This window comes from Eubalaena glacialis, chromosome 19 (genome assembly GCF_028564815.1).
Source record: "Eubalaena glacialis isolate mEubGla1 chromosome 19, mEubGla1.1.hap2.+ XY, whole genome shotgun sequence".
Lineage (NCBI taxonomy): Eukaryota > Metazoa > Chordata > Mammalia > Artiodactyla > Balaenidae > Eubalaena > Eubalaena glacialis.
In genome coordinates, this window is record NC_083734.1 from 9,587,307 (window position 1) to 9,610,651 (window position 23,345).

The 23,345-nt window shown below is 60.1% G+C and overlaps 2 protein-coding genes and 2 non-coding genes across 10 annotated transcripts; all 4 read left to right on the top strand.

Annotated features, from left to right (window-relative positions):
- The first annotated feature begins 1,549 nt into the window (after positions 1–1,549).
- Positions 1,550–5,317, top strand: VAMP2 (vesicle associated membrane protein 2). Its single transcript, XM_061176136.1, has 5 exons — positions 1,550–1,669; positions 2,132–2,252; positions 2,731–2,889; positions 2,986–3,037; positions 3,647–5,317. Coding segments are annotated over exons 1-5 (351 nt in total). The 5' UTR covers positions 1,550–1,667; the 3' UTR covers positions 3,664–5,317.
- A 1,787-nt stretch (positions 5,318–7,104) lies between these two features.
- On the top strand, positions 7,105–22,076 carry PER1 (period circadian regulator 1). 7 transcript variants are annotated; one of them, XM_061176646.1, is made up of 23 exons: positions 7,105–7,181; positions 12,562–12,978; positions 13,096–13,194; positions 13,282–13,436; positions 13,533–13,654; positions 13,746–13,947; positions 14,101–14,152; positions 14,294–14,436; positions 14,819–14,897; positions 14,975–15,081; positions 15,256–15,409; positions 15,484–15,592; positions 15,681–15,812; positions 16,034–16,139; positions 16,239–16,410; positions 16,498–16,628; positions 16,829–17,008; positions 17,643–17,876; positions 18,731–19,296; positions 19,795–19,969; positions 20,157–20,346; positions 20,686–20,836; positions 21,247–22,076. In XM_061176646.1, exons 2-23 carry the CDS (start codon positions 12,704–12,706, stop codon positions 21,514–21,516), a joined length of 3,804 nt encoding a protein of 1,267 aa, XP_061032629.1. In that variant the 5' UTR covers positions 7,105–7,181; positions 12,562–12,703; the 3' UTR covers positions 21,517–22,076. The 7 variants fall into 7 exon arrangements, with proteins under 7 accessions (XP_061032629.1, XP_061032630.1, XP_061032628.1 ...); XM_061176647.1 differs by lacking the exon at positions 7,105–7,181 and adding an exon at positions 7,404–7,543; XM_061176645.1 differs by lacking the exon at positions 7,105–7,181 and adding an exon at positions 10,929–11,022.
- A 406-nt stretch (positions 22,077–22,482) lies between these two features.
- Positions 22,483–22,556, top strand: TRNAT-AGU (transfer RNA threonine (anticodon AGU)). The gene has a single exon. It is a non-coding gene; the product is annotated as a tRNA-Thr (tRNA).
- A 425-nt stretch (positions 22,557–22,981) lies between these two features.
- Positions 22,982–23,063, top strand: TRNAS-CGA (transfer RNA serine (anticodon CGA)). The gene has a single exon. It is a non-coding gene; the product is annotated as a tRNA-Ser (tRNA).
- The last annotated feature ends 282 nt before the right edge of the window (positions 23,064–23,345 follow it).

A 23,345-nucleotide genomic window follows, 5' to 3' on the forward strand; every position in this document is an offset into this window, starting at 1 on the left:
GACCAGGGAAGTGGCGGCTCCCGGGAGGGGAAGGGAGCTGAGCGCATCTTATCTTAGATCTGCTGGGTCCCCACACCCAACAGACACTACCAGTTCACTCACCTCCCCCGGACAGCTGGGAAATGACACCTCTGGTGACAGAGCCAGTCCCAGGCTTCTGCTGGGAGGGGGTGGGGTGCTGCATGGGGGAGGCTGTCACACCCGGAGGCCCTGGGAAGCCTGGGTGGGGGAGGGAAGAAGCTAGCTCCTGTTTGTCTCAGGGTCCAAGGCCATCAGCCTCCCCTGCCCCCCTTCCAGGGACACAGTGAGCACCCCTGCCCCCAGGCCACTAGGTCTCCTTCTTCACTCTTGAGGCTGGTCCTGACCCATGCCACCGGACAGGCAGCTCACCTGTTCCCATCTTCCCCTGCGTCAGGGGGCCAGTCCTTCTGGGAAGGAGCGGGGTGGGTGTGTCAGCTGCTGCGCCAGTTTAGAGGACCTAAACGGAGACCAGTCAGGGACGGCAGGGGTAGTGGATTATCTCCTACCGCGTCCCAGATCAAGCCATTTAACACATATACATGTAGCCTCTACATGTGTAGTATATTTTGGGTCCAGAGCCAGGCCAGGAGCTGTTAGGGTGACACCCATGAGGTTAATCCGCACGTAAAGTAGTACCAAGTACCTGGGTACCGCACGTGCCGTCCCTGCCTACTTACTGTCCTTCCGCCTAAAGGAAAACCAAAACAACAAAACAACAAAAAAGCAAAAGTCCTGTCCTTTCGCCCAGGCCCTGTGCCTGGGATCAGAGGTTGAGCCCTCCTGCTGCTGCCGGGGTAGCTGCCCCCACTCTGGGACGGAGCTAGGTTTAGGCCAGTCTGCAGCCACCACCTGAAGCAGCCCCAGGGGGCAGCCCCGTGCTCTCCTCCCGGCGCCCTAAGCTTGCCCCACCTCAGTCAGGCCTCTCCTGCCAAGGACCCCCGGTCTGAACCTCAGCTGTGACGATCGTGTTGCTATCCCCCCTACTCAGCTGTCAGGGGCTCCAGACCTCCCTTGAGCTATCCACCTGCGGGGCAAGGGGCTGGGGACCAACTGCCACCACTTCACCTCAGCAGCGGGGTCCCAGCTATCCGCATGGCCCGGGAACCTGCACTTGCCCCTTCTGATTTCCCCCCGCCCGCCCATTCCACATGCTGAAGGCGGGTCAACAGGCGTTGGGACCTGGGGGCAGGCCGAGACCCGGGGCTGGGTGGGGTGCGGACCGGTTGATGGGTTTCACGGAGTTGGAGGAGAACGTGTTTGGGGCTGAAGGGTGCCGTAAGGGCCAGGCGGCGGGGGCACGGGGACGACGGGGAGGGCTGTGGTCAGACCGGGTGGGCCAGCTGTTGGTGTGGGGAAGCCGCGGCCGCCAGGCTCCGGGCTCCCGGGCGATGAGGGAGTGGCTGGGGCCCCGCGGCGCCACACCAGCTGCCCAGGCAGCCGCGATCTCCGCTCTCCGCGCCCCGCCCCCGCGGCCCGGCTGCCGACTAGAGGCCCGCCGCGCCCCGCCCCCGCCCGCAGTGCCCGGATGTGAGTGACGTGCGGCCGCCATCTTCCTGTCCCGGGCAGCCAGCGCCAGTCGGAGCCAGCGCGAGCCGCCGCCGCCGCCATCACTGCCGCTGCCAAATCCTCCGCCCGCTGCCCCCGCCATGTGAGTTGGCGCCCGCGCCCGCACCGGGTGGCCCGCGCCGGCCGCCGCCCTTGGGCCCAGGCCCGGGGAGGGCCCGGGGTTCGACTCGCGCCCCGCATCCCGAGACCAGGCCGGCGCCAGTGACTGCGCGCAGGCAGCCGGAGGGCCGCGCGGGCCCTGGCCGCGGGAGGGAGCGGACCGGCGTGCACCCGCCCCGCCCCTGTCATCGCTGCCGCCTGTCGTTTCGGGTCCACCGTCATTTGACAGACGGGGAAACTGAGGCCCGGGGGGGAGGGGGCCTCACTCAAGGTCACGCAACAACTCGCCCGCGAGGCCGGACGGAGTCCAGGGTTCCCATCGGGTGGCTTTCTTCCCGGGAAGGAGGAAGGGAGGGACGGATGGATGGGCAGGCGGATGGGCGGGGCCCTGGCTGCGGGGCCAAGGGCTCCAGGCCTTGGGTCTTGATCCGTCCCTGCCCTTCAGGTCGGCCACCGCTGCCACCGCCCCCCCTGCCGCCTCGGCTGGGGAGGGAGGCCCCCCTGCGCCCCCTCCAAACCTCACCAGTAACAGGAGACTGCAGCAGACACAGGCCCAGGTGGATGAGGTGAGTTGGGGGGGGCGGTGTCAGAGGCCAGTGGGAAGGACCCTGAGGGTTGGCAAACCAGTGTGCGGGCCCGTCTTGGGTTGGGGGTGATGGCAGTTCATGTTTATGAGTTTGGGGACAAAAATATGCCCTGCCCGGTCCTTGTGAGCATGCAGTTGGGAGGGCCGTGGGGTGTCAGTCAGCCTTGCTAGCCTGGGGTGTTTCACCCTGGGCGGGTGTGCTCTGGAGGCTGGCAGGCTGCTTGAGGCTCGGTAAATAGAGGGTGCTGCTGTGATATCTGAGATGTCTGGCTACCAGCATGCCCCTGATGCGTGCTCCTTGGCGCATCTGCGGCTGTGCTAGGCATGTTCTGTGTATGTCCTTGTCGTGTTAGCCAAGCAGCATCGGGGTGCGTGTTGCATATGTGGGCTCACGGTGGAGGAGTGCTCTTTGCGATGGGCCTTGGCACACTCCCCCTGCCTTGCGGGCCTTCCCCCAGGTGGTGGACATCATGAGGGTGAACGTGGACAAGGTCCTGGAGCGGGACCAGAAGCTGTCGGAGCTGGACGACCGTGCAGACGCACTCCAAGCAGGGGCCTCCCAGTTTGAAACAAGTGCAGCCAAGCTCAAGCGCAAATACTGGTGGAAAAACCTCAAAGTAAGGGTGGAGGCAGGCAGGAGGGCAGGTAGGAGGAGTGGTGGGTGAACGGGAGTATCATGGTCTGTCTCACTGACTCTCTCCTCTCGCCCCCAGATGATGATCATCTTGGGAGTGATTTGCGCCATCATCCTCATTATCATCATCGGTGAGTAGGGTGGGAGTGGCTAGGGCCCTTTCTTGAAGAGGTTTCCCCTGTGATTTCTGGGTTTTGAAGGTCATTAACCTAATTTTTACTATTCAGTAGAAAGCACATATAGCTGCCAATAGAAGTTCTGATTCATCTACAGCCCCAAACCTTGAAGCTGTTTAGCTTGCTCTTTGCCTGATTCTGAGCAATTTCTGTTAAGATTTTTGGAAACAGGAAAGCTGGTGGATCCCCACTGCTCCCTTGAGGACCCTTTGGGCCTAGGAGCCCAGTCTGGGAACCCTGGAATTGGGGAGTGGGAGAGCAGCAAAGACCCAGGGGCTTGAGAAACAGTTAGGAAGCCAACCACCCCACTGTCTGAGAGCTGTGGTCTCAGAGGCCCAGAGGATTAGGGGTCTGTGGCCCCAAGGCCGTACCGTGGAGTTGCAGAGAACTTGGAACCGACCTGTCCAGCCTCTTTGTGTTACAGATGGAGAACCTGAGGCCAAGAGGGGAAGGGATGTCAACCAGCTGGGAGGTGGGGAAGATGGGAGCAGGGCCGGGCTGACACACTGCTTTCTCTCTCTTTCTCCCTTCTCCCTCTTCTTCCTTCTCTTTCCCTCTCCACAGTTTACTTCAGCTCTTAAACCCCTGAGGAGCCTGCCCTGCCCAGAGAAGGGCCTCTCCCCCCCACCCCCAGCTGCTCCTCCACCTCTCAGCCATATCTTCCAGCCCCACCTCCCCGGATCCGTGTGTGTGTGTCGTGTGTGTGCCCCCTTGTAAATAGCCAGCTGTTATTTATACATATATAATATTATATATATTTGGTCTGTTTGTAGTTTTATTACTAGAAGATTTTTTCCGGTTGTCCTTAACACCCCTTCCTGAGGTTCCCATCACCTCCTTTTTCTCTTTCCCTCCTTCCCTTTCCCTTTTTTCCTGACCAGCCTCAAGTCCCCTTCATTTGCATCTGCTATGCAGTCCTCTCTTCCTCTCCTTCCCTTGGATTTAGCTGATCCTTCCTCCCGCCGTGGACTTCCCCATACCTCCAACCCCCTGCAAAAAATATAAAAAGCAACTGTCCAGGCCTCCCTAGGTGCATCTTCTTTGCATCATTGGGAGGCTTCGAGACTGGTCCCTTATGGTCCTAAGAATCCCAAGGTCTTCTGGGAGCTTCCAGCATGTTAATTAGCATCCATTTGCCTACTGACATCCCTTTTGGTTTCCTTCCCCCCTCCCATTTTCTCTTCTGTTCAGTCTTTCAACCTGTGTTTCTTTTTTACTGAGGAGTTAGTCCCTGTTGGGCCTTGTATCACACTTTCATTTGCATGACGTTACTTGCAGGTGGTGGGGAGCCTGGGCTTTTGGGGAGCCAGGCTGTTCTGGCCCCCAGGATCGCCCCCTCCTAACCCCCCTAGTCCAGTTTGCCTCCCCTACCCCGATTTTCCAAACCTCTTGTCCCTCCTTTCCCTCCCCCCAGCTGGTGTGTAAGTGTCTTGGAGTTCAGTGTGTTATGATGGACCAATAATTCTGCCACTTGGAGTCTCTCCCCACATTCCTGCTCCCCAGTTTCCATGTGGGGTGCTCAGTTGACATTCCCATGGGGTCCCCCTCCCTCCCATCTGCCTGATCTGCCTCCTCCTCCTCCTCCTCCTCCCACCAGGAGAGTTGGGGCTTGGCCACAATCTGATCTCTCTTGGGAGAGGTGGCTGCCAGTGTGTCGGGGGGGTCATCACTGCCTTGGGGAGGATGGGGCAGGGCAAAGAATCCCCCCAGTTCCTTCCTGAAATCTCTGGCCCCACCCCTGCTGGGGGCTGGACTGAAATCCCTCCTCCCTCATTGGGGGGGTGTTGCCCCATCGCTGCCCAGCTCCTCTGACTGCCCCCTTGAACTCAGGCTGGGGGTACTGGTCACTGCCAATGTGTGCATGGGACGCGCTGCAAGACGGGGATTCTTGCCCCTCTCCGGGTCTCCTCCTTAGGTGAAATGATGAAGGAAGGGTCTAATGTCTTTAAATGGCACAATTTTAGGGGTCTGAGGGTGCAGTCCCTTAACCTGCCACTGGAGGGCACCCCCTAAACTCTTGCTTCCCCCCACAGTCGAGGTTCCTGTGTGGAGGGGGAGCAGGGAGATCAAAGCTGTGGTGTGAAAGGGTAGGGAGAGATGCTGGGGGTGAGGGTGCTGTGTTCTAGACCCCCCCATATTATCCCAGTATCCCCTGCCCCCCTTCCCTCACCCCATGCCCCCAATTCTGTGGCGCATCCAGATTGTGAAAATGTACAATAAATGTGTAATGAGTAACCAGGTGGTGTTCTAAGATCTTTTCTTAACCAGTGGGAAGCGTATTGGATCTGCAGGTGTAACAGGAAGGTTGAGAAGATACATCTGGAAGGGACAGCTTTGCCAAGGGGCCTGACCTTGGGCAGGGCAAAGGCAAAGTGTGATTCCCCAAGTGGCCACGAGGGGGCACCAGGAGTTGATAATGGGAAGTGTTCATGATCCCAGTGTCTCTCGGTCCCGTGAACCCTGAGGTCTGGGCTTCCCAGCTCCCTCCCCCTCCCAACTCTCCCTTCCCTGCGGGCATGCTCCTGCTGTTTATTGGATCCCTTTCTACTCCTTGATTTAAGTCTCAAATGCTCTGCAGTCTCTCCCGTGGTCATTTACCCCTAGGCCTGAAGTAGATGGAACAACTGTGAAACATCTCTCCCTCATTGTGCCTAGCACAGTGCTAACATCCAGAAGGCGTTAGTAAATACTTACTGAACAAAACAGCTCAGGGAGATCCAGCTGAGTGCGGTGTGGAGCTGGCTGTAGATGGCCTGCTGCCCCTGCACTCTGTGTTGTCCGACTGGTGGCTCTAGACCCCATACTGAACTCCTTTAACCTCCAGCTCCATAACGCCCTTGATGTGGCACCCTAGCATCCCTGCCCACAGGCACTTTTAACAGTGGGTGGCGAGTGCTAGGTGAGTTCCGGAGGGCCCACTTTTCTGGGCTGCAGCATGAGGATTCAGCAGCTTAGTGTTTCCCAAACTTTTAGGCTCCTAAGAACTACCGGGAATGCTTTTAAAAATAGATTTTCAGGCCCCTTCCCCGGAGATTGATTCAGCAGTTGTAAAGGACCCAGGTGATTCCTACCATTAGGTATACAGTCATTATAATGTTCATCACTTGTTGAGGGCTTACTATTTTCAAGACAGTGCTCAGGGTCTTTTTGTGCTTCATCTACTGAGTCCTTCACAGGTTTAGGGTTCCCGCAGGCCTTAGGACCCACCTTCTTTATCGTATTAGGGACCTGGGTTCAAATCTTGACCCCACTAGAGACTAGCGTGTTAATCCGGATACATTATGTAACCTCTCTGGATCTCAGTCTCATTTATGAGACGGTGGCAAGTAGATCAGCCGCCGCCTCCGGGTTTGTAAGAAGCGCATGGCCTGGCCCACAGAAAGTATAATCTGGGAGGTGGCTATCATCTTCATCGTTACCACGTGGCACTGAGACCTGAAGAGCGCTTCACCGTAATGCTAGCAGCTTTCAGCTTCAGGGAGCTTCAGGAACCCAGGTCCGCAGTCCCAGCGCGGAGTCGCTCTTGTCACGCGCCTGGCGGCTCACTAAGCGCCCCCACCAAAGCTACCACCCCTCATATCTGCGCCTGCGCAGACTCCGCCGTCCTGGGTTAGCGTGTCGTCAAGGAAAATCCCCAGCTTTTGGGTAAACAAGTTGCCGCGTGAGATCGCCCGCACGTGTCCTCTACAGCTCCGGGACCTCTCAGCCTATGAGAAAATTTGGAGGACTGGACTGGCGTCTGCGTCACCGATCTAGGCAGGTCGGGGGACGCTGCCACAGCCAATAAGAACCTCGGAGGTGGATGTGGGCGCGGCTTTCGGTCAGCTTCCAATCAACGTGCTAGGGCGGCCCCTCCCGCACGTGGATCTGTCACTGCTGGTTGGCAAACTGACCAATGAGAAGATGAGGGAGGCGGGCGGCGCCAATGGTGGCAGTGCGGGGGCTGGGCGGCCGCACGCGGCGCGGGGCATGGGTCGGCGCCCTTCGGCCAATAAGCTTGAGGGGTGTGGCATCCTGGTCGGCGGGCGGGCCTGGAGAAGCGAATCCAAGTCTCCTTGATGCTAGTTGGGAAGAAATTGGACGGCGTGCGCGCTGAGCGGTAAGTGCTCAGGCGTGGAGGGTGAGGAGCGGCGGTCGGTATGGGTTTTTCCGCAGTGGTTCTGTAAGGAGGGGTGTTAATGCATTGCCGTGAGGGGGATCTTGCAAATGCGTGATCACCGCGGTGGGAGCTCTGATGGTTGCGGGGGAATAGGGGCTGCGAACTCAGCTCTAGAGAGCTGGGAGCGGGAATCCCTGACATCAAATCCCTCAATGCCCTAAGGTCCCTGTACCCCTGACTGCCGCGGGGAGGGGCTCAGAAGCCAGCGAACTGAGGGAGCTGAGAACCCTGCTCCCAGGGAGGTACGGGACAGGACCCCTGAGAGCCGGTGGGAGATGTTCCAGTGCGTGACTGCTGTTTGGGTAGGTGCCTTAAGCACTTGAAATAGGCAGGGGTTCTGAGGCTGGAGAGAGGTCCTGGTAGGGCAGTTGAGAGGGCACCAAAGGGGATACGGTGATTTGAAAAAGGGTGGGGTGATGATTTGTGTGACCCTGAGCTAGTCACATCAGGGCTCTGGATGTCTTTCTCATGTGTAAAGGGGAGGGGTTGGGACTCGGAGCCATCTTTGGGAGTAAACGTGGGGTAGCAACTGTCGGATCCTGAGAGGGAGGATGGGTTTGTGCAGATTGGCTGTACACGTGTCTTCCTGAGCCCCTGGAGGTGAGGAGGCACCAACAGGGTGCTCTGGTATCTGTCTGTACAAGCAACCAGGCCTGTGGTAAAGTGACCTGCGGTAAGGTGGAAGAGTGAGGAAGTGGGGTTCCTAGGAAATCACTGGGGCTGGTGGCTGCTAGGGTGATCTCAAGGACGTTGTGAGCATGTGAAAACTGGGACTGTGATGATTTGAAGTGTGTGGAGAGTGCAAACTGAATGTCCCAGGGTAGAGGAGAGGTTGGATGGAGTCTGTGTTTTAGGCACCAAACTTAGAATTGGCTGAGTGTTTGAGAGGCCCAGGTTCCCAGAGCTGGTAACACCTCACAGGTTCCTGAAGGGTAAGAAACCAGAATGACAAGCCATTATCAGAGCTCAGATTTGAACCCTGGGTCCCGTTTGTTAAGAGCCTGAGAACTGATTATGAGGCATTTTAGGCAAGTTTGGTAATTTCTGAGCCTTAGTTGGTCCTTGTGGAATGGGGATAATGATACCCATCTCACAGGATTGTTCTGAAGATTAAATAAGATAATGTATATAAAGTGCTCAGCGCAATGCCTGGGTCATGTTTTTAATTTTTGTTTTTTTAGGTAAAACAAAATTGTTATAGGGTGACAAAAGAACAGTGACAGGGTGTAAGATTTATGTGAATGCTGTGGTTGGGAACTATTCTCACATTCTTAAGTTGTTTTGAAAATTTTGGTGACCCCTGCCCCATTTCCCTCTTCCTGGTTCTTGTCTTGAGGCACCAGCCCCAAACCTTCATTCCTCCCTTTTATCCCTCTCCCAAGATCCAGGCCCCAGGCTGGGCCATTTGCTCTTTCCCAGTTCGAGTTCCTCATCCTAGACCCATTCTCCTCCCTATCCCTCCTCCCTGTCTCTGCTACCATAGTAACAAGAGATTCAGGCTCTGAAGGGGGCCTCAGGGAAGGAACAAAGGTCTCTTGCAGAACCTGGCCTCCAACTTCCCCGCCCTGGCTTTGGGATCGGGCCAGCAGATGTGTACAGTCTGGGAGAGGGGGAAAGCCAATGCCAGGAGCTGTAGGAGCAAGCCAAGGGGAGGACGGATGCGAGTCTGGAGAAGAGAGCCAGGCGTGGGGGCGGGGGAGGGGGGGACCCCTTCCTCCTAATCCTCTCTCCAGGAATCCCTGGCTTTGGGACAGGACGGCTGTCGTTGGGTTGGGGGGAGGCGCCCAGGCTGGGTGCATGTCCTGGGCTACCAGCCAGAAGAACATGATGTTCCCAAGTTCGCTGGCCGCCGCCCTCTCGGGCTGGCCGCCTCCCAAACCGCTGCCTCTCCAGCCTCCCTGCCCCACATTCCCCGGCTGCCCCGCCCCGCCCCCTTCCTCCGCTTTGACGTCACCGCCGCCTCCCGCCCCCTCTCCTCCATTGACGGCAGCAGGGTCTGGTTACTGTGGGGACCGTGAGGCAGGATCCTGGTTAGGGGGCCTTGAGAGCTGCTGGAGCGCTGGACCCTTTTGTCTACGCAAAAGAAAAATATGGAGGTGGAGGTGGAGGTGGAGAGCAAGGATCGCCTGTGTCGGGGGAGATCACATCTAGAGCCCTAAGGAGTGCTGAGGAAGAAGAAAAAGGATGTTTCCGGAGAAGAGGTGTCTGAAAAGGAGACAAGGGACTGGGCCACAGTATATGAGTTGGGGGGACATTTTCAAGGAGAGAAGACTGAGAATCCAGGCTCCTGAATCCTTTATTTCCTGTGTTTTCTTGCTTTGGTTTTTCTGGGTTATTCTGTAAGCTTTTCCACAGAGCCCTGACCCTGCCCACCCCCCCACCCCCCCACCCCCCCACCCCCCCATGGGGAACACAATTGTTAAGGAAAGCATAGGCCACGTGACAGTGAGGGGTGTGCACCCACGCTGATTACGTCAGCATCAGCCTCTTCACTTGCCACCCACGTTTCCAGGGAGCCCTGAGAGGAACTACACATCAGTCTTGGATGGAGGGGGTCTGTGTAACTGCAGCTCTTTGCGGCCAAGCTGGCACTTTATTCCCCCAAATTAGGACTCAGTGTTCTGCTTCTGGCCTCTTAAAAAAAAAATTATAATTTCCAGCTCCTTCTCTATTACTGAGGCCCCTCCCCCTCCCCTAGCTCTAGTTATAAAGTCACCATGTTTATGATCACCTACTGTGTGTCAGCTTCTCTCCTGGGGGCTGCGAAATACAGTTAAGAGACAGATGATGAGGTCCTTGGCTTTCTCTTCTCCTTGCGGTAGGGACCTGAAGCCCTTGCCACCCCACCTTTCTCTGTCTAAGGTCTCTTCTCTCAGCCACCCCTTTGTTCCCCTGCAGCCCTGGCTGCCTGGCCCCTACTTTTGGGGCAGCCGTAACTGTGGGTGGCTGCATCCTCAGGAGAGAAGGACTAGTCACCACGTAGGTTGCCCGGTGACCTTTTCTCTGATTGGCCATGGAAACACCTGCCATTGTTTCCCTTCACAGCTCCTGTTGGCTCTGGCTGCCCCTTCTATTGTTTGCATCCTTCCCCCCACTCCACCCCCTCCTCAGATGTGGACCCTCGATTACCCTCCTCCTAGCTGTCCACAGGATTTGAAGTGTCAGAGGAAGGGATTGGGTAAAATGGCTTTATTGTGTTGACAAGGCTGGGGAGGGGAACCTAGGAAAGGCCAAGCTGGGTTTTCTGTCCATCTCCTCCCAGGGACCAGCTGTCTCATCCAGCTTGGCCCACCTCCTAAGGTCTGCATTCTTTCTGCCCACCCCTGGCAAGGCCAGGGTGTCCCGTTGTGCAAGGCTGGTGAGTTCAGGAAGTAGAGCTCTCTTAAATACCTACTGTGGCCCTGGTATTTTCGCTGAAGAGGGACAGCTTACCTCCCCTCCCTTCCCCTCCCCTCCCTTCCATTATTTACTGTACAAGGCGTCCCGCGCCCATTGGCTGGGCTGTGGTGTCTGGGGCCCTTCAGCCCAGCGCCAGCACCCAGATCCACGTGCGCCCGTGTGTGTGACACAGCCCTGACCTCAGTGGGGGCCAGTAGCCAATCAGGCGCCGGGACGAGATCCCCAGCCAATTGGGGGCGGGGCCTGCGGCTCTGCCGGCAGGAGGCCAATGAGGGGCAGCGCCTGGCGTTATGCAACCCGCCTCCTGGCCCCGCGGAGCTTGCACTCGGCTGCGGGCTGCAACGGCGGCGGGCAGGCGGCCGGAGGGCGCTCGCGCGGCCAGGTAAGCATCTCCGCGGCCACCCCAGGGGCCGGTCTTCGGCCCGGAGCCGGACTGCCGCCACTTCCAGCCTGATGGGCCGCTTTCGGCCCGGGCGCTCAGATGGCACACCAATAATCCGCCTTCCTTGCCGTTGTCCACCCCCTCCCTGTCCCCGGGGACCTAGGTATTCCTCACAATCCTGCACTGGGCGTCCGCACTCCTGACCTGCCTACCTTACCTCCAGCTTTGCCCCCAGCTCCCAGCTGCCCCGGCCCCACACCTGACCCTCATCAGGCATGCCCCCTGCTGCCTTTGTCACTCGGGGGGCCCCGGTTTTGCCCCAGCACCAGGACCCCTTCGGGCTTTCCGCGCTTCCCGCGCTCCCTCCTCCAGTCCCTGGCCTCGCGCCGGCTGTGATGTCAGCCCGGTTCAAACTGGAACATCTCGTTCCCGGTGCTAGTTCCTGCTGTTGGCCACAGCCTTCCCTTTCCTCCTGAAGCTCAGAAAATGCTCTGAGGTTGGGGGTGTGGTTGGAGGGAGAGTAAGGGAACAGCCGTCTGCTGGCCTTTGTCCGTCCCTTGGTCAGAGCAGAGTGTGTCTGCTTCGGATGGGTGTGGGGGGGGGGTGGCGGTGGTGGCGAGTGTATAGAAAAGTAGGGGACCGAAGAGAGAGGATTCCTGGGTTCCTGACAATGGCAGGCCTCGGTCCTGGGGGTCGGGAGAAGGTGCAGGGGCCAGAGGAGGAAAGGCTGTGTTGTCTTGACCAGAATGATTGGGATCCTGGCGAGCGCCAGTCTAGGGGCTTTTGCGCGGAGGGCGGTGGTGGTTGTGTTTTGCCCTGGGGAGCAAGGCCAGCCTCTGAAACCCCGATGGCTGCCCCTCTTCCTACGGCCACTCGGCCCTCCGGGGACTGGGGATCTATTAGAGGTGGGCGACCCCTGGTCGCGCTTGCGAGTGCGGGAGTGTGTCGTTTCCCCGCTTCCGCCGAGAAATGGGGGAGGGGTCGGCCCCCTCCCCCGCCCTCTTGCGGGCCCTCCAGCAACCGCTGAGCTCAGCCGCTGACGTCGGTTTCCCTGGCGACCGCAGTGGCGGCGGAAGCGCGTGGTGGGGCCGCGCACGTCCGCGCGCATGTGCGGCGGAGGTGGCACCGCCCCCGGATAAAATTAGCCCGGAGACCTAATATAGAAGGCGGCAGGCTCGCCCCCTGCTCCGAGGCCTTGGAGTTCTAGGCGGAGTGGGGGCCTGCTGGGAATTTGGGGATGGGAAGTATCCAGGCTGTGGCTCACAGCTGAAGTTCTTTCTAGACGACCGCTTAGGTGCTACCTCCCCAGGCCACGCTGGCAGGGGATGTGGGGGAAGGACCAAGAGAGGCCCCTTCCCACCTGCAGCCCCCGACCCCCCGCCGCCCCGTAGGCGGACAGGAAACAGAAATTGCTTAGGCTCCATATTGGAAGCCTGGGTCTCAGGAGCGTGGGGGCCTGAAAGGGAGGGTCTGAATGAAACCGGCAGGTGTTGTGAATTTACAGCCCAGGTTTTTCTCCTTCTTGGTCTCTCTTTTCAGGCGCTGGCTGTGATCAAACTTCTCAGCTCTCTGAGGCTTGAGTCTCCCACCTCACTCCCCTGGCCAGGCCTCCCGGCCCCCTCGTGCCTCTCTGGTGGCCTCTTCGCCTTCCCTGTTCTCCTGCCCTCCCCATGGCCCAGACATGAGCGGCCCCCTCGAAGGGGCTGATGGGGGAGGGGACCCCAGGCCGGGGGAATCCTTTTGTCCTGGAGGGGCTCCATCCCCTGGGCCTCCACAGCATCGACCTTGTCCTGGCCCCAGCCTGGCTGACGACACGGATGCCAACAGCAATGGCTCCAGCGGCAATGAGTCCAATGGACCGGAGTCCAGGGGTGCATCTCAGCGGAGCTCACATAGCTCCTCCTCCGGCAATGGCAAGGACTCGGCCCTGCTGGACACCACTGAAAGCAGCAAGAGGTGTGTTTGGATGGGTTGCAGGTGCTAGGAGTGGTCTTTTGAGCAGACTGAGCTGGGAGACAGGCCCGTGCTGCTGGCCACTTTCTCCTCATCTTGGGTCTGTTGCTTCTCCCCTAGCACAAACTCTCAGAGCCCATCCCCACCCAGCAGTTCCATTGCCTACAGCCTCCTGAGTGCCAGCTCAGAGCAGGACAACCCGTCTACCAGTGGCTGCAGGTTCGTGAGGTGAGGGTTGGGGGAGAGGGCCGGGGGCCACGCTGGGGGCTAATGCCTGTACCCGCTCCCTCCCTGTGGGCCCTGCAGCAGTGAACAGTCTGCCCGGGCAAGGACCCAGAAAGAACTCATGACGGCGCTGCGGGAGCTCAAGCTTCGGCTGCCACCAGAGCGCAGGGGCAAGGGCCGCTCTGGGACCCTGGCCACGCTGCAGTACGCACTGGCCTGTGTCAAGCAGGTGCAAGGTGAGTGGTGCTTCCTGGGCGGGCAATGGTCAGGTCCTGGGCTACTACCATGGGGGCAGTCTCCTCACTAAGTGTGCCGCTACCCGCACCCTGCAGCCAACCAGGAATACTACCAGCAGTGGAGCCTGGAGGAGGGCGAGCCTTGTGCCATGGACATGTCCACCTACACCCTGGAGGAACTGGAGCACATCACATCTGAGTACACGCTTCGCAACCAGGTCAGCGCGGCCCAACCTCTGTATCCCGACGCACCCCCGGCCCCACTCCCACAGCTCCTGAACCTGCTCTTGTCTTTGTTTTCTCGCCTAGGATACCTTCTCCGTGGCTGTCTCCTTCCTGACAGGCCGCATCGTCTACATTTCTGAGCAGGCAGGTATCCTGCTGCGCTGCAAGCAGGATGTGTTCCGCGGTGCCCGCTTCTCAGAGCTCCTGGCTCCCCAGGATGTGGGCGTCTTCTATGGTTCCACTGCCCCATCTCGCCTGCCCACCTGGGGCACGGGGGCCTCGGCAGGTGAGGTCCCCAAGTGCTTGGGGGGAGGGATGAGCAGTCCCAGGAAGCACCTGCCATGAGGGGCCAGGGGCCCCAGGCTTTTCCTTGCTGGGTTCTTCTCAGCCCAGGGAGGGGATGGGGAGCTGTGCTCATTGCTCTTCTGGTCTGTCTCAGGTTCAGGCCTCAAGGACTTCACCCAGGAGAAGTCTGTCTTCTGCCGTATCAGGTAGGCAGGGGACGTGGGAGCAGACCCCTTGCACCTTCCACACCCCCTGTCTTTCTTTGCTGTGTGGTCCATGACCTTGAGGTGGGGGGGGGGGTGGCTCTTCACTGACAGTCCCTAATGCCTCTTTCTCTTCCTTGCTAGAGGGGGTCCTGACCGAGATCCAGGGCCTAGGTACCAGCCATTCCGCCTAACCCCATATGTGACCAAGATCCGGGTCTCTGATGGGGCCCCTGCACAGCCGTGCTGCCTGCTCATCGCAGAGCGCATCCACTCTGGTTATGAAGGTGGGCGGGCCAGGGGCCTGGCCTGGTTGGGGTAGGAGGAAGGGGGCCTTCTCTAGGCTGGGGGTGAGGCAGGACAGGAGTGTGGAAGACAGTTTTGGAACACAGAAGGTATTGTTAGAATGAGAGTTTGAACGCCCCTTTAGAGGTAGAGTTGGGTGAGAGCCCTAAGCTAAGAGAAGGCAAAAGAGAGTACCTTGGTTTTCAGTTTCATTATTGGCGTGGGGCACAAAGATTGTCCAGACCATCTTTGTAGGCTAGAGGGCCCAGGGCAGAGCTGTGGAGAGAATTGTCTGCCAGCCAGCCTGGGCCTGAGGCAGCATGGAGGGCTGAGGAGCTGGACCATTCTGGATGAAATCCAATGGCCACGCTTTCTGTGCCTCAGCTCCCCGGATTCCCCCCGACAAGAGGATCTTCACTACGAGGCACACGCCCAGCTGCCTCTTCCAGGATGTGGATGAAAGGTGAGGTCAGGACTTGGAGGAAAAGGAGGTGTCCAGGGCCGAGGTTTTGGCCATTCTGATGTCTCCTGTCATTTCAGGGCCGCCCCGTTGCTGGGCTACCTCCCCCAGGACCTCCTGGGGGCCCCAGTGCTCCTTTTCCTGCATCCTGAGGACCGACCCCTCATGCTGGCCATCCACAAGAAGAGTGAGTTCTTTTCATCCTGCGCTCCCTTCTGGCTGTCTCACGGGCTTCCTAACAGCTGCCCTTGTGGTTGTGTCTTTCAGCGCCTTGGTCTCTTGGATTTCCGGGGGGAGGGCTCCACCACCTTACTTAGCTCTCCCTCCCACTGACCCGCACCTCATTTCCCACTCTCTTCAGTCCTGCAGCTGGCTGGCCAGCCCTTTGACCACTCCCCTATCCGCTTCTGCGCCCGGAACGGGGAGTACGTCACCATGGACACCAGCTGGGCTGGCTTCGTGCACCCCTGGAGCCGCAAGGTGGCCTTTGTGTTGGGCCGCCACAAAGTACGCACGTAAGTGGGTGGTGCCCTGGAGGGCGGGCCAGTGTGGAGGGGGCAGGGCTCAGCTCATCCTTCCCAACCTGCAGGGCGCCCCTGAATGAAGACGTGTTCACTCCCCCAGTCCCCAGCCCCGCTCTCTCCCTGGACCCTGATATCCAGGAGCTCTCTGAGCAGATCCACCGGCTGCTGTTACAGGTGAGAGTTGAGGGGAGGGGGCTTGGGAATGAGGAAGGCGTGCGGAGCAGGGCCGTGGACATCTGACCTGTCGCTCTCCCTGCCTCAGCCTGTGCACAGCCCCAGCCCCACGGGGTTCTGTGGAGTCGGCCCGGTGACTTCCCCAGGCCCTCTCCTCAGCCCTGGCTCCTCCAGTGCCAGCAACGGGGGTGACGCCGAGGGACCTGGGCCTCCTGCGCCGGTGAGTGCCTCTCTGCTACTTCACCCCTTTAGTCCCCTGTCTCCTTGTTCTCAGAGTCAGTATTGCCAAGCCCAGAGGAGTCTCGTCCACCTCCTTTTCTTTCTCGTCCTGCTCTCATCGTGATCTCCGCGTCTCCCCACTGGGGCCTTTTTCTTGCGCTAAGCCCTGGGCTCCCCAGGCTGGCCACGCCCCCCCATGCTGCCCACTGCCCTGCCCCACAGGTGACCTTCCAGCAGATCTGTAAGGATGTGCACCTGGTGAAGCATCAGGGGCAGCAGCTTTTTATTGAGTCCCGGGCCCGGCCTCTGCCCCGGCCCCGCGTCCCTGGTGAGTTGGTGAGAGTGTGGGTGAGGAGTGAGGCCTGGGGCGGGGCGGGTCCCATGACCTTCAGCCCAACCCAGAGGAGCTTTTCTCTCCTCGGCCCAGCTACAGGCACATTCAAGGCCAAGACCCTTCCCTGCCAATCCGCAGACCCAGAGTTGGAGGTGGCACCTGCTCCAATCCAGGCCCCACTAGCCTTGGCTCCTGAGGAGGCTGAGCGGAAAGAAGCCTCCAGTTGCTCCTACCAGCAGATCAACTGCCTGGACAGCATCCTCAGGTAAGGCCATCCTGGCCCCTTCTCCCGCTTGGGCCCCGGCCCCGCCCCACCCAGGCGCTGCCCTCATGTCCTCTGGTGCTTCCTCAGGTACCTGGAGAGCTGCAACCTCCCCAGCACGACCAAGCGCAAATGCATCTCCTCCTCCTCCTGCACCGCCTCTTCGGCCTCCGACGACGACAGGCAGCGGGCGGGCGCGGTCTCTGTGGGAGCCGAGAAAGGTGAAGAGCCAGGCCGCCCTGCCCCCACCACCCTGTCCTCTGTTCCTGCGTGTGCATTTCTGTCTTTGGGGCCCCACCTCACTCTGTCCCGGCCCCCCCCAGCCTCCAGATCTCCACGCTCCTCTCTCTCCCCACCCCCACTGGGGTTTCCTCTCCCAGCCTCCCAGCGTGGCGGTAACTGGCACCATCTCTCCGTACAGATCCATCGGCAGTGCTGTCTGGGGAGGGGGCCGCCCCTCTGAAGGAGCCGGTGGTGGGAGGAGGTGCCCTGAGCCCGCTCGCCCTGGCCAATAAGGCGGAGAGCGTGGTGTCCGTCACCAGTCAGTGTAGCTTCAGCTCCACCATCGTCCATGTGGGAGACAAGAAGCCCCCGGAATCGGGTACGGGCGTGGCTGAGGGGGGCGGTGCCCGGGCTCCATCTGGTCCCCCAGCCAGCGTCCCCCCCCCACCCCCCACCTGCCTTCTCCCGCCCTCTGGTTCCTGATGGAGAGAAGGAGCCCCCGTCTTAGCTCAGGGCTGCCGCTTCTTGCTCTCCACCCGCCCGCCAGCCTCTGCCGCCTTGTCTGTCCCTCATCCTGCTTCCTGTGTTCTCACTGTCAGTTCACACACAAAGTCTGGGGTGTAGTTCAACCTGAGGTGCTGCCCACAGAGGGTCTGAGGCAGGGACTGTGGAAAGCCCTGAAGGGTCTTCGGGCATTGACCTGGAAAACGAGGGAGGGAAGTGCGAGGTGTGGGCTTCCCTTCCAAGGAAAGTCACGGGGGTGTCATCCTAGGGTAGAGCCACTGGCGGGGAATGAGTATCCTTTCTTACCCTGGGACGGCTTTACACGGGGGAGAAGGCCCAGAGCCAGTTCTCGGTGGGGAGGCGGCCAAGAGATGCAGGGGAGGCCCAGGCTTGGCTGCAGGGCAGAGGCCAGGGTTTTGGCTGAGCTGCTGGACGCGGAGGGTGCCGTGTGGTGTGCGTGTGCGAACGCTTAAGGTGATTCTGACCTTTCCCTGTCTCATTTTCCTCAGACATCATCATGATGGAGGACCTGCCTGGCCTGCCTCCCGGCCCAGCTCCCAGCCCAGTCCCCAGCCCCACGGTGGCCCCTGACCCAGCCGCAGGTGCCTACCGGCCAGTGGGCCTGACCAAGGCTGTGCTGTCCCTGCACACCCAGAAGGAGGAGCAGGCCTTCCTCAGCCGTTTCCGCGACCTCGGCAGGCTGCGTGGACTTGACGGCTCCTCCACGGGCCCCTCGGCCCCCGGTGAGCCGGGTAGCCACCTGGGACGTCCCTGAGCCTGCCTGTGGCCCGATCTAGGACCAGACTGTCGGGGGAGGGCTTCTTGAGGGGGGGTCCTTGTGCTCCAGGGACCCAGGCTGCTGCCACCTCCGCCACCAGGGCCCTGCCTAGGGACGGGCCCTCGCTAGCTCCTCCCCAGCGGGCGGGGGTCCAGGCTGCCGCCAGAGGAGGGCGGCACTGAGACGGGCAGGCAGAGGCGCTCTGCTCCAGGTAAGCCACTTCAGGCCCCGTCTGGGGGCAGGGGCAGGAAGCGAGCCCACTCAGGACTCCGTTGCCGCTGACTGGGAGATCTGTGTGGACCGGCAGGGAGGACTGGGACGACTTCGGGTGGGGGCAGGGCTTCAAGGGCAGATGGAGGCCCCCTGCAGGCGGGCACAGGGCTCGGGACTGGGCTTTCCCGCCCACCTTGGCTCCATCGTGAGCCACGCAGAGCACGGCCCCACTGGCAGGAGGGCCGCCCAGGCTGGCAGTGCCTGCTGGAGTTTGGTGGCTGGACCGGAGCCACCTGCCCGCTCGTCCACGACCTCGCCTGCCTCCTGTCCGCCAGCAGGCCTGGGTCTTCTGCACACCCCCAGCACCCCGCCTCGTGTAACCTCTCCTTCCCCGGCCGCTTTGTCAGTGAATCCCGCGTCCCTGTGACTCTTCCCTGAAGGTCCCCCCACCTCCCCAGCGTCCCCTCTGTTACGTGTGGGCCAGGGAGCCAGACTCTCTGGGTCCTTCGCCTACCCTCTCCCTGGTCCGAGTGGCAGGGCAGCCAGGGTGGCAGGGGCGCTAACCGCCAGGTCGAGGGCCTTGCTCACCCTAGTCTCTCCCCTCAGGCTGCCGCCACGGCCCCGCGGCCCCCGGCCGCCGCCACCACTGCCGATCCAAAGCCAAGCGCTCCCGCCAGCACCCGACCCCGCAGGCCGAAGCCCCCTGCCACGTCTCCCACCCGTCGCCTGTGCCATCCTCTGCCCCCTGGCCCCCACCACCAGCCACGCCGCCCTTCCCGGCTGTGGTCCAGCCCTGCCCCCTCCCTGCGTTCTCCCCCAGAGGAGGCCCCCAGCCTCTCCCTCCTGCACCCACATCTGTGTCTCCTGCAGCTTTCCCTGCCCCGCTGGTGACCCCAGTGGTGGCCTTGGTGCTCCCTAACTATCTGTTCCCTGCCCCACCCACCTACCCCTGTGGGGTACCCCAGACCCCCGCCTCCCACTCCCCTTCTCCATCCCTGCCCCTGCCGCCCCCCAGCCCTCCCCGCCACCCCGACTCTCCGCTCTTCAACTCGAGATGCAGCTCCCCGCTCCAGCTAAATCTGCTGCAGCTTGAGGAGCCCCCCCGTGTCGAGGGGAGTAGTGCTGGGCGCCCCCCTCCCAGTGAGGAGACTGCCGACCCAGCGGCCAGACTGGTGAGCACCGAGGCCCGCCCCCATCCTCTTACGGCCCCCACGCGGCCCTCTCCCCCGTTCCTCCCGTCGGGCTTCCTCCTGCCCCCTGCCCACCTGGCGTCCCCAGAGGGTGGTGTCGTGGGGTGGGCGGCCCCGTCTGCGTTTCTGAATGAGGCAGAAATCAGCTGCCTCATCTGTGAAGTGGGGACAGGCCTGTGTCTGACAGGTGGTGAGGACATCCCAATAACTTCTGAGAGTGCATCTGCCGCTTGGAAAGGGTCCAGCGTCACGGCCCTACTCTTCCGCCAGCTCTCTTGTCACTCAGCCTGGGCCCACTGTCATGGAGTGGGAAGAGGCCGCTTGGGTTGGGTGTGCCCCCAGCCAGAGGCAGCAGTTGAAGGGAAGCCTAGGTGCTGATCCCTTAATCCCTCCCCGTCCCCCTCCCCTCCCCTCCCCTCCCCTCCCCTCCCCTCCCCTCCCCTCCCCTCCCCTCCACTCCACTCCCCTCCCCTCCCCCAGGTGGAAATAACTGAGTCCTCCAACCAGGACGCGCTCTCGGGCTCCAGCGACCTGCTGGAGTTGCTGCTGCAGGAGGACTCGCGCTCTGGCACCGGCTCTGCTGCCTCGGGCTCCTTGGGCTCTGGGTCTGGTTCAGGCGCCCATGAGGGGAGCAGCACCTCAGCCAGCATCACGCGTGAGTGCCCTGCCTCCCACAACCCCTCCCGGGGTAGGACAGTGTCTGGGGAGTTGGGAGGCCAGGCCCCACTTTGACCGAGCAGCCTGGGCCCCTGCCCTGCTTCCTAAGGCCAGTGGGCTTGAGCGAGGCCTGGTGGAGCGCCGGTCGGCCTGACTCTGTTGGTTGGCCGCCCCTCACTCTACAGGCAGCTGTCAGAGCAGCCACACGAGCAAGTACTTCGGCAGCATCGATTCTTCCGAGGCTGAGGCTGGGGCTGCCCATGCCAGGGCTGAGCCCGGGGACCAGGTCATTAAGTACGTGCTCCAGGATCCCATCTGGCTACTCATGGCCAATGCTGACCAGCAAGTCATGATGACCTATCAGGTGCCCTCCAGGTGAGGACTTTCAGGGACCTCCTCTGCCTCTTTTTCAGAGGAGTGGGGAGGCTGGCAGCCCACCCTCACTCTGCAGCTAACTTGGGGTTTTCTTTCCGGGCCTGGCTCTGCCCTGGGGCTTTCCTGTTCTGCCCCCCGCCCCTTGGAGCCCCATCATTAGTCAGGCTGAGGGCAGCTTTCCTGGTCTTGGAAGGCCTGAGTTCCTGGAGCACTGGTTCAGGGGAGGAGCATGAGGCAGTGAGTGGGGAGCTGGGGAGTTGAGGTAAAGGAAAAATGCCAGCCTCGTGGGCCCTGGCCCCAGCTCCCATTCTCTGCCTCCTGAACCCCTTCCCGGAGCAGGGACATGGCCTCTGTGCTGAAGCAGGACCGGGAGCGGCTCCGGGCCATGCAGAAGCAGCAGCCTCGGTTCTCGGAGGACCAGCGGAGGGAACTGGGTGCTGTGCACTCCTGGGTCCGGAAGGGTCAACTGCCTCGGGCCCTTGATGTGATGGTGAGAAGAGAAGTCTGGGCCAGGAGGGAGAAGAAAGAATTGAGCTCAAGTTGAAAGGGTAGAGGCTAAGGGTTGATCCCCTCATTGTTCCTTGGATCATTAATTCTGAAGGATGTTAATTCCACTAAGTTTGCTGCTGGGTTATTTAGTGTTAAACCACATGTGTTTTTGTAGACCTTTTCTTGGCCAATCTTATGCTAATGTATATTGTGATTGTCGCCTAGTGGGGTCTGGATACAGGGTACAATGCATTTTCCAATCTTGTTGACCCCATGCGCATCCGTGTGGATTAATGTTTCTTGGGCGTACATTTTGGGAAGTACTCTCGAGTTGGGGAACAAGGGGAGCTGGGGTGGCAGGTCAGCAGTGAGAACTCTGCCTGACTCACTCATATCCTTTCTTTCTCCAAGGCCTGTGTGGACTGCGGTAGCAGCACCCAAGACCCTGGCCACCCTGATGACCCACTCTTCTCGGAAATGGATGGACTGGGGCTGGAGCCCATGGAGGAGGGTGGAGGCGAGGGGGGTGGCTGTGGTGGTGAGGGTGAGGGCGGTGATGAGGCCCAGGCCCAAGCTGGGGCCACGGTCTCAAGCTCTCAGGACCTGGCCATGGAGGAGGAGGAACAAGGTGGGAGCTCATCCAGTCCAGCCTTACCTGCCGCAGAAAATGGCACCAGCTAGACTACATTTGGGGCCACCTCCGGGAATGCATGAGAAGCTTCCTTCTCCCATGTCCCAACTCGAAGAACTCCGATGTGGCTGGACCAACCAATAGAAAACTGTCCCGGCTTCTCCCGCTGTAGGGGGGGTGGGTCCTCCCCCCCACCAGCAGCAGGATCCAGGGGCTGCCCCTGGCCTCTTAGAGAACAGAGGGTGGCGCTCCAGCCCAGCCCAGAGAAGCCGCACCTCCCATCCCTGCTGAGGAGTCGTCCTTCCCCTGGACAGGGTTGCTGACAAGCTGCTGAAGTGGTTCTCCAAGCCCCAGCTGAGCCGGAGTCCCTGTCCCTGAGGGTTGGGGCTGCGTTTATTTATTGGGGGAGCCAGCCCTCTGAGGCCCAAGCAGGACCCAGTGGTCCAGACCCCTAGCTGCTCCGGGGTGGGGGAGGTTGGTGGACCGTGGAGTCCCTGGTGCTGCCCCTCAGGTGGGACCCAGGTGTTCTCAGCTGTACCCTCTACCGATGACATTTGTGTTTTTGATATTGTGTCTGTTATTTTTTAATATAAAAAGAAAAAAAATACCAGGACTTTGTGGAATGAACTTTGCGGGTTGGGTTAGGGGAGCTCTTTGTGGGGAGGTGTGGCCCCCCGCTTTCCGGAAGGTTGTAGTGAGAGTGAGCCATTCCCTCCCCTGAGGACCCGCATCCCTCTTCTCCCCACACCCTTTCTCGCTGAGAAAGCAGGTCAGTCTAGGTGGCTAAGGGAGAGGGAGCCACGCAGCCATTCATAGTCGAGTTGGTCCCCAACGGTGTGGGAGAGAGGGGGGTGGTGCAGAGTATTAACCCTCAGGCTCAGAACTTGGGAAAGAAAGGGGGACCCTTGTAAAGGATGAGTCACTGAAGACCCGTGGCAGCCATTATTTTGGTCGTCTCTCGATTAGTGACCCTCAGGAACAGCTGATCAATATCTAGACTCAAGGACCCACCCACCGGTGCCGTGGCTTAGCTGGTTAAAGCGCCTGTCTAGTAAACAGGAGATCCTGGGTTCGAATCCCAGCGGTGCCTGGGACAGTTGACTATAGTATATTATTGCTGCGAAGGGGACACATCTCCAGACTTTGAGAGGGGGCTTCTCTGTTGTACATATCGAAGGATTATTCTTCTTACCATCCATCCCGTTGCTATTTGAGTCTCCCTCCCTGTGCACTTTTAGTGCGAATTTGGAGGCTGACGCCAGCTGTCATGAACCAGGGTGTAGTGGCATCCCTTTGTCTGCCTTCAGCGGGGTGGGAACGTGGACTCAGGTTTGGTTGGGCCCATTTTGTACTGTGGCTCGGGGCAGGGAGAGAGAACTGGAAATTCGCCGCTTCCGTAGGGCCGTTGCCTCACAGGCGCACGCGCACTGACACATCAAGACAGTAAGACGGTGCTCGCGAGAGGCGGGCGTGTTGATAGGCAGCTATAGTTGAGCAGGCCCAAGGCCGCACGCGGCTGTGATGGCCGAGTGGTTAAGGCGTTGGACTCGAAATCCAATGGGGTCTCCCCGCGCAGGTTCGAATCCTGCTCACAGCGTCAGTAGTTTTGGGAACGGATACTACTGCCACCTCTGGTGAAGAAAACAACTTGTTTTTCCAGTGTAGTCTTCCTTTGGAGCAGATCCCACTTTTATTCCAAGACTCAGGGACTCAGCCACCCAGGACCTGTCCACGAGCGCCCTCTTGCGGGCCTCAGATTCCTGCCTCTACTCCTCCTCCAAAGGTTATATCAAGCAAAAAGCCGTTTTAACTGCCAATTTGAATTCATAACTCCAAACTCAGGTGTTTTCTCAGTGCTATTAGCAATCATATCACATTT